We start from the raw sequence: 10,195 nt of genomic DNA on the forward strand, positions 1-10,195 counted from the left end.
GCTTGCAAGCCTCCCCCTTTTTCCTCCAAACATAACGATGGTCATTATGGCCAAACAGTTCTATTTTTGTTTCATCAGACCAGAAAACATTTCTCCAAAAAGTACGATATTTGTCCCCATGTGCAGTTGCAAACCGTAGTCTGGATTTTTTATGGCGATTTTGGAGCAGTGGCTTCTTCCTTGCTGAGTGGCCTTTCAGGTTATGTCGATATAGGACTCATTTTACTCATCTCTTCAGACCCACTGGAATTGTGAATCAGTGAATTATAAGTGAAATAATCTGTCTGTAAACAATTGTTGGAAAAATGACTTGTGTCATGCACAAAGTAGATGTCCTTAACCGACTTGCCAAAACTATAGTGTGTTAACAAGAAATATGTGGAGTGGTTGAAAAACGAGTTTTAATGACTCCATCCTAAGTGTATTTAAACTTCCGACTTCAACTGTATGTAGATGTTGAATCCGTTATAATTTGTGTAGAAACTAGATGTGGTTGTTCCATTTACAGTCTGCCGTTACGGTCTCTTTTGTGGTGCTAACGGTGAGTTTTGCATTCGCTTCTGCAAACAGTGGTTGACATTTTGAACCTTAGACTCTGTACCGTACATGTTAACTAGTTAGACTAGTTAACCGCAGTGTGTCACATTCATTACCTCACCACTTTAGCGTAATAAACCTATACAGGACCCCTCGGAAACGAGATGGTGCACGTCAAGGGCATCAATCCTGTCATTACAATTTACATTAATAGATAATGCTGTGCATGTACTGTATAGATAATGCTGTCCATGTACTGTATAGACAACGTTGTGCATGTAATGTATAGATAATGATGTCCGTGTAATGTATAGATAACGCCATGCATGTACTGTATAGATAATGCTATGCATGTAATGTATAGATAATGCTGTGCATGTACTGTATGGATAATGATGTGCATGTACTGTATGGATAATGATGTCCATGTACTGTATGGATAATGATGTCCGTGTAATGTATGGATAATGATGTCAGCGTAATGTATGGATAATGCCGTGCATGTAATGTATAGATAATGCCGTGCATGCAATGTTTGGATAATGCGATGCATGTAATGTATGGATAATGACGGGCATGTACTGTATGGATAATGCCGTGCATGTACTGTATAGATAATGCTGTCCGTGTACTGTATGGATAATGTCGTGTATGTAATGTATAGATAATGCCATGTATGTAATGTATAGATAATGCTGTCCGTGTACTGTATGGATAATGCCGTGCGTGTACTGTATGTACATCAGTAACACTCAGGATGGTTATTTGATTATTTTATAGTTCCAGTTACTGGTGTGTTTTGTTGACAAAAGCAAAAGACCCCTGAACTGTAGTGTGTAGAAATGCATTCCATGGAAAGCAGAGGTGAGGAAGGTGATTGTACAAATGTTACAACATCCTTCAGAATATGGAAGTAAAGAAGGTGTCCCGACCTCAACAGGACAACCTATTGGTGCAATAAACAAACGAAAGACACCTGAACTGGGTATAAATGTGTCCCATGGAAAGCAGAAGTAAGCAGGGGGATCTGGTGTGGCAACATTCTTTAGAAAACAGAACAGAGTCTGAGTGAGGTCAGGTTAGCGTGAGAATTGGATCTGTGAGAATACCTATATTATATAACTAATGAAGTACACTCTGTGGTGGACGTTCTCCTCTATGGGAAATTAAACTTCCTGTATATTAAGTACACTACCGTTCAAAAGTTTGGGGTCACTTCGAAATGGCCTTGTTTTTGAAAGAAAAGCAATTTTTTTGTCCATTTAAAATAACATCAGTGAAAATGATAAACTTGAATTAGCGAACACAGCGTGCCATTGGAACACAGGAGTGATGGTTGCTGATAATGGGCCTCTGTACGACTATGTAGATATTCCATTAAAAATCTGCCATTTCCAGCTACAATAGTCATTTACAACATTAACAATGTCTACACTGTATTTCTGATCAATTTGATGTTATTTTAATGGACAAAAAATGTGCTTTTCTTTCAAAAACAAGGACATTTCAAAGTGACCCCAAACTTTTGAACGGTAGTGTATATAATATACAGGAAGTTTAATTTCCCATAGAGGAGAACATCCACCACAGAGTGAAACCCTGGCCATCTGAGGAAGTACATGATGTTCAGTTGAGGTTTCCCATACACATGTACCAGCATCTCTATCCAGTGTACTAAAAGCTGTCTCTATATTGCAGCTGATCGCTCGCTGTGACATCATGCTGGTGATGGAGATCAAAGATCTCAGTGGGAAGGCTTTCCCTCAGCTCATGACCAAACTCAACAGGTAAGGATGACCTGGGCCTGAAAGACACAGTTAAAATAACAATGGCTGGTGTGATGGCCAAGACCTGAAAGACATACTCCCCTGTTACAATAACACTAGTGTGTACTAGTCTGGGTATTATAAAAAAGTGTTGGGGAAGCTACTCTGAAAATGTAGTTTACCAAACTACCAATTACAGTGCATTCGGAATGTATTCAGACCCCTTGACTTTTTCTACATTTTGTCACGTTACAGCCTTATTATAAAATGGATTAAATTGTTTTTCTTCCTCATCAATCGACATAAAATACCCCATAATGACAAAACAAAAAACAGGTTTTTAGACATATCATATTTACATAAATATTCAGACCCTTTAATCAGTACTTTGTTGAAGCACCTTTGGCATTGATTACAGCCTCAAGTCTTCTTGGGTATGACGCTACAAGTTTAGCACACCTGTATTTGGGAAGTTTCTCCCATTTTTCTCTGCACTCCTGCGTTGTCTTGGCTGTGTGCTTAGGGTCGTTGTCCTGCTAGAAGATTTACCTTCGCCCCCAGTCTGAGGTCCTGAGCAGATCTCTCTGTACTTTGCTTCGTTCATCTTTCCCTTGATCCTGACTAGTCTCCCAGTCCCTGCCGCTGAAAAACATCCCCACAGCATGATGCTGCCACCACCATGCTTCACCGTAGGGACATGACATGACACTTGGCATTCAGGCCAAAGAATTCAATCTTGGTTTCACCAGACCAGAGAATCTGGTTTCTTATGGTCTGAGAGTCCTTTAGGTGCCTTTTGGCAAACTCCAAGCAGTCTGTCATGTGCCTTTTACTGAGGACTGGCTTCCGTCTGGCCACTCTACCATAAAGGCCTGATTGGTGGAGTGCTGCAGAGATGGTTGTCCTTCTGGAAGGTTCTCCCATCTCCACAGAGGAACTCTGGAGCTCTGTCAGAGTGACCATCGGGTTCTTGGTCACCTCCCTGACCAAGGCCCTTCTTCCCCGATTGCTCAGTTTGGCCGGGGCGGCCAGCTCTAGGAAGAATCTTGGTGGTTTCTAAAAACCTGTTTTCGCTTTGTCATTAAAGGTATTGTGTGTAGATTGATGAGAGAAAAAATCATATTTAATCCAGTTTAGAATAAGGTTGTAACGTAACAAAAATGTGGAAAATATCAAGAAGTCTGAATAGTTTCTGAATGCACTGTACTTAACACTGGAATAATTTAAGATACCCTCAAGAAAAATATAGTTTGCTTTAACTGAAGTTACTTTGAAAAAGTAGTTCATTACATCCAAACTACTTTGTGAAAAAATTATCATATCTAAATCTAAAGTGGCATAGACGACAAACAGCAAGAACAGATCACTTTGGAATCAGATGTGATCACTCTGGAATCAGATGTTAACAGAATGTGTAAATTAGCCTATTAAACACAAAAAAAAGTGTTTCAAGTGAGAATAAGACAGGTCTGATGCTGAAAAAGGACGTTTTTACCTACTTCACCCATATTTTATATTATTTTGGCCCCAAAAAAGTTGTGTGTAGTTAGCTACGGCACTACAGGACAAAAAGGTAATTAACTAGTGAAAACACTACCTGGATTTACACACAGTTCGACTACCACCAAGCTACTGCAGAACGTAGTTACATTTCTAGTTGAATTACATTTAGTTCACTACTCCCCAACACTGTCAATAAAGAACATTAAGTTGTTCATCCATCCATTCATTTGTTTGATGATTCATTCATTGGTTCATTAATGTATTAATTCATCCATTTACCCATCTACTTACCCATCCATCCATCCAACCACCCCCCCTGCTCCCTCTGTCCTCTGCAGTGACTACAGCTCCAGGAAGAATGAGTATAACTATGTGATCAGTGACAGACTGGGACGTAAGTCTTACAAGGAGCAGTACGCCTTTATCTACAGGTAAGACTTACAGGGAGTAGTACCCTTTATCTACAGGCAAGTCTTACAATTTTGCCTGTGCTTACAGCTGTATTATGTCAATTTTTATCAAAAAAAAACTATAGTCCTTGCCGATGACAAGCATACTGATAACATGATGCAGCATCACCATGCTTGAAAATATGAAGAGTGGTATATTGTGATGTGYTGKATTTGCCCCAAACATAACGCTTTGTATTCAGGACAAAACGTTAATTTCTTTGCCACATTTTTTGCAGTATTACTCCAGTGCCGAGTTTCAAACAGGATGCATGTTTTGTAATATTTGTATTCTGTACAGGCTTCCTTCTTTTCACTCTGTCATTTAGGTTAGTATTGTGGAGTAACTACAATGTTGTTGATCCATCCTCAGTTTTCTCCTATCACAGCCATTAAACTCTGTAACTCTTTAAAAGTCACCATTGGCCTCATGGTGAAATCCCTGAGCAGTTTCCTTCTTCTCTGACTGGGTGTATTGATACACCATCCAAAGCCTAATTAATAACTTCACCATGCTCAAAGGGATATTCAGTTTCTCCTTTTTTTGATCAGTCTACCAATAAACTGATCAAAAAAGGCATTGAAAAAAAAAAAAAAAAAGAGGCATTGAAAAAGCTCCCTGGGCTTTGTGTTTGAAATTCACTACTCGATTGAGGGACCTTACAGATAATTGTATATGTTGGGGTACAGAGTTGAGGTAGTTATTCAAAAATCATGTTAACCACTATTATTGAACACGCAACTTATTATATCCATGCAACTTATTATGCTATTTTTTAAGCACATTTTTACTTCTGAATTTATTGAGGTTTGTCATGACAAAGGGGTTTAATACTTATTGACTCAAGACATTTCAGTTTTTAATTTTGTATTAATTTCTAAAATGTTCTACAAACAACATTCCACTTTGACATGATGGGCTATGGTGTGTAGATCAGTGACACAAAATCTAAATGTCATCCATTTTAAATAAAGTCTGTAACAACAAAATTTGGAAAAATTAAAGGGGTGTGAATACTTTGATAAAGTACTTTGATAAAGTTTAAGAATATGACGTTATGATAGCCTGAATGTGAAAGTCGGTTTGGTGTCTCTAGCTTGAACGGTTCAAGAGTTACTATTGGCAAGTGATTTTATGCTAATTAATGTAAATGTAGATAGTTATGGTTGATAAAAGAATTTAGGATAGCCTGCATGTTTTAAAGTTATTGTAGTTTAATTGGCCAAGATGCATGTCCGTTTTGAATAGCTACCTCTGTATTCCTATGGTTCTCATTCAAACCCATGTTAATTTATGCAAATGCGAACAATCTAATTTGGGTCAGTTTGAACATCTCAACATTGTTTTGGAGTTCGTAGCTAAAATGGTGAAAGAGGAGCTACTGTAGGCACAGATAGAACAATGAGACAGATATTTCACTGGATGTATAAATGTGAAGCATCCGGATGGCGTTTCCACTCACTACCAAATATGGTAGTGAGAGGAAACCTACTGGCGGGCAGTGGAACAAGATGGATTTTGGCCGACATTCTGCACATTTTCTCATTAATTAAACATTTGATCACAATACAGTTTTCTGTTCGCAAAACTACAATCTGTTATGAACAGAGTGGACTAAGTTTTGTAGACTTTTACCCTTTACAAAAGTTGTTAAAAATCACGCTGTTTAAAAGGAGTGCAAAGGCGAATTGAGTTATTGCACACGCGCACTTCACAGAGTAGGCGTTCCCTAACGGAAATATGCAGATATGTACTACAACGTGCCAATAGGATATCGCTAGCCAGTGCTTGGCTCTGCCCCCTCTTTGCTTGATCTACTCATTTGTTCACATTGGAAACTTTAAGCTGTGGTCTATCTTGGTTTAGTTGTAAAAATATTTGCTGTAAGTCTAGAATTATTTTATTGTATTACCATTCAAGTCTATGGGCCTTTTTTGCTATTGAAATGCATGGGGAGCTCATTTAAATATAGCTGTCGTTCCAAAAGTATTAATGCTAACCATTGGAGCGGCAGGTAGCCTAGCGCGTTGGGCCAGAAACCGAAAGGTTGCTGGATCGAATCCCCGAGCTGACAAGGTAAAAATATGTAGTTCTACCCCTGAACAAGGCAGTGTTCCCCGGTAGGYTGTCATTGTAAATTAGAATTTGTTCTTAACTAGTTAAATAACATTTTAAAAACRGTATGACCAAATGTTGCTATGGTGACCAGGGAAGAATCACCAACAAAATCACGTGACTCGTGTAGGTGGTGGAAATGATTATGATTTCAATATTTGGTAAATCTAATTTAAAACTTTAGTTACAAAAATGGAAATGTCCTGAAGAAAATGTGATGTTCTTGCTCCTCTAAGTGTTTTTCATGGTAATTAAAGAAGTGGAGGTGATAAGGTTTTCATAGTTATACTGACGTATTTTGGGTTGGTTTGTAGGTGTGGAGTTATTATTGTGGATTATAACGTTAATGGGCGAGTTGTAATGGTAGTGGTAGTAGTGGTGACTGTGGCAGTAGTAGTAGTAGTGGTGGTAGTTACTGCAGTAGCAGTAGTATGAGTAGTTAACTGTGGTAAATTCTAGCATAAAGCTTTATTGAAGTTGACTCAGTCTGTACGCCCTGGACTAGCAATGCCCTGGACCAGAGCTAGCGCGGACCCTGGACTAGAGCTAGTTAGTGTAGACCAGACCTAGCTAGCTACTATCTATGTCCTGGACACGAGCTAGTTTGTGCAGACGAGAGCTGGCCCAGAGCTAGTTAGTGCAGACAAAAGCTCGACCACAGCTAGTGTGGACCAGAGTTAGACTAGAGCTAATGCAGAACAGAGCTAGCTAACTACTATCTACGCCCTGTACAAAAGCTAGTTAGTGCAGACACTAGCTACACCCTGGACCGGAGCTGGCCCAGAGCTAGTTAGTGCGGACCAGAACTAGACCACAACTAGTGCGGACCAGTGCTAGTGAGCTACTATACGCTCTGGACAAGAGCTAGTTAGTGCAGACCAGAGCTAGATCATTGCTCTTGGGTCTCATACCCAACTCTGTTGCTCGGCAACATTGGCTCAAAACATTGCCAATGTATCATCAGCTATAAGCAACTCAACACGTTACATGTATCAGTTCCTGCTCTATGATATGGACACTTTGTCAAAATCTTAAGGATTTAGCTTTCTTTTAGACCTGTTATAAACAGACTGTAAAAAAATAACTGTTTTTACAGTAATTTACTGTAAATTCCAAATAAACTTTGGTCAACTTTACAGCAATGTACTGTTAACCCAAAGTTTATTTGTAATTTACATTAACATACTGTACTTCTTTCTTTTCTTCTTTTTTTACAGTAATTTACCGTAATAACAGCAGGATTATTATATATATTTTTTTACAGTGCATGTATGGGCCTGAGAACTGTCACAGACCATAAGTAAAGCACTGAACCAATACTAAAGGAAGTGTGATGACATGTCTTTCTCAGACAGAGGCTGGTGTCAGTAAAGGAAGTGTACCAGTACCCAGACACCCAACCTGGAGATGAGGATGCCTTCTCCAGGGAACCTTTCATCGTCTGGTTCTCTTCCCCCAAAACAGGTCTGACTGAACTAACCAATATATTATTACCGTTAGACTAGATGTTATTAGGGCACGACACTTCACTGCAGCGCTACACTTCAATTACAATTCTTGCTCGCAGTTTTAACACGAAGAAGAAATACCGAATTGGCAAGTTGCTTTAACAGTTAGAAGGCAGTAGATTAAACTGGCATATTGTATCAGAGCTGTAAAAGTTGCTTGGGACAACAAGTATCCCTCTTTCCCTGCAGCCGTCCAGGACTTTGTGATCATCCCGATCCACACCACTCCAGAAACGTCCGTCAGGGAGATAAATGAACTGTACGATGTGTTCCAAGATGTCAAACAACGATGGACCTCAAAGGTAGAGTACGCACACGCACGCACGCACGCACGCACGCACGCACGCACGCACGCACGCACGCACGCACGCACGCACGCACGCACACACACACACACACACACACACACACACACACACACACCGCGCACAACACACACACACACACACACCCTAGTTTGGTTTGGATTGACCTATTTCCTCTACATACATATATATACACATACATATTACACACATACATACATATATATACACATACATACATATATATACACATACATACATACATACATACATACATACATATATACATACACATACATACATATATATACACATCCATACATATATACATACACATACATATATATATATATATATATATATCATGGTGACTATATTATGTTTTAATATTTTTTTTTTTTTTTAAGTCTACACATGTTGTGCTGTCTTAAATGTTATTCTGGTTGTTCTGGTTGTAGTCTATCAGTAGTTGTATCATTTCCTAGTGGTTTATCAGCATTGAATAATTTCCTATCAATCAAATTTATTTATAAAGCCAATTTTACATCAGCCGATATCTCATAGTGATGTACAGAAACCCAGCCTAAAACCCCAAACAGCAAGCAATGCAGATGTAGAAGCACGGTGGCTAGGAAAAACTCCTAGAAAGGCAGAAAACCACCTTCCTAGTGGTTTATAAGTAGTTGTATCATTTCTGTTTTCGCCCGGTAAAAAAACGTGCAGAGGTAAAGTTAATAACAACATACAGTATCTCCCAGAAATAGTTACAAGCTCATATAACTCCACTAGTAAACCACAACAGTCACCACCAACAGTAGAGCTCAATGTTCTCCATTGTGTGTGATATTTGTGACAATGAGATATTGTGTGACAATGAGATATTTGTGACAATGAGATATTTGTGACAATGAGATATTTGTAATAGTGTTTATTTGTAATAAATGTTTAGATTACTATGGGTCTTAGCAGATATAATTTCTATAAATGGTGAACAAAAAAGGCCCTTAAATGACACCTTACAAAACCAAATTTGTGTGCAATGTAAACTGTAATCGGTACAAGATTAAAACAGATTATTCTGGTGCACAAAAAAAATCTCCATTGAGCATGTTTTTTGTTGTTGTCCAATGTACTTTGCACACCTGTGGTAGTTTCCATGCTCAATCTCACATCTCCTTTCTTCAGAATGTAATCATCATGGGCGACTTCAATGCGGACTGCGGCTACGTACCCAAGAAGCAGTGGAGCAGCATCCGCCTGCGGTCTGACAGCAGCTTCCTGTGGCTGACGGGTGACACCATCGACACCACCGTCAAGGAGTCCACAGACTGTGCCTATGACAGGTCAGAGGGCGTTGCCATAGAAACATACATYAGGGGTCGTACAATCATGTGCACGTCCTATGGCTTCCCTTTGAGTGTAACAAATGTGGTTAAGCTTTAAGCTCAGCGGGTTAAAACAGACTTGTAATGTGACCTAGGATCCAACCCGATCAGTATATTGAGCAGGTGCTGGATGTCAACGTAACTGTTCATCAGCCAGAAGGTCATCTTTAGGATTTCTCTTTCTGCTGTATGGTTCTTCTGCTCCTGTCTGACCCCTCTTTGTTCCTCTGTCTGTCTATAGGGTTGTCCTCCACGGGGACAAGATGATCCAGGCAGTCAACCCAACCTCTCTGGATGTGTTTGACTTCAGACAGGCCTACGGACTAACCGAGCTACAGGTATAGCACCCTCTCCTCTCTCTCTCTCTCTCTCTCTCTCGACAGATCTGAAATGCATCTAATGTAGACTGTACCAACTAAAAGATCCAAAACGTCAATGTAAAAACAGTATCAGTGTTTAAATTCTCTGATGGGTGTCAGTTTAAAGTTCCTCTGACGGATATCCAGTTGGTTAAAGCCTCTGATGTGGTCCAGTGTTAAACGCCTTCTGATGGTATGCCACTGTGTAAATCCTCAGATGGTGTCCAGCTGGTTAAGTGATGTGCTCAGACTGGTTCAGGTATCCTC

The 10,195-nt window shown here is 39.5% G+C and overlaps 1 protein-coding gene across 1 annotated transcript; it reads left to right on the top strand.

The window, feature by feature from the left end:
* The first annotated feature begins 2,203 nt into the window (after positions 1-2,203).
* Positions 2,204-9,929, top strand: LOC112076574 (deoxyribonuclease gamma-like). Its single transcript, XM_024143313.2, has 6 exons — positions 2,204-2,324; positions 4,145-4,237; positions 7,723-7,835; positions 8,069-8,181; positions 9,370-9,527; positions 9,811-9,929. Exons 1-6 carry the CDS (start codon positions 2,257-2,259, stop codon positions 9,911-9,913), a joined length of 648 nt encoding a protein of 215 aa, XP_023999081.2. The 5' UTR covers positions 2,204-2,256; the 3' UTR covers positions 9,914-9,929.
* The last annotated feature ends 266 nt before the right edge of the window (positions 9,930-10,195 follow it).

This window comes from Salvelinus sp. IW2-2015, unplaced genomic scaffold (assembly GCF_002910315.2).
Source record: "Salvelinus sp. IW2-2015 unplaced genomic scaffold, ASM291031v2 Un_scaffold3850, whole genome shotgun sequence".
NCBI classification, from domain to species: domain Eukaryota; kingdom Metazoa; phylum Chordata; class Actinopteri; order Salmoniformes; family Salmonidae; genus Salvelinus; species Salvelinus sp. IW2-2015.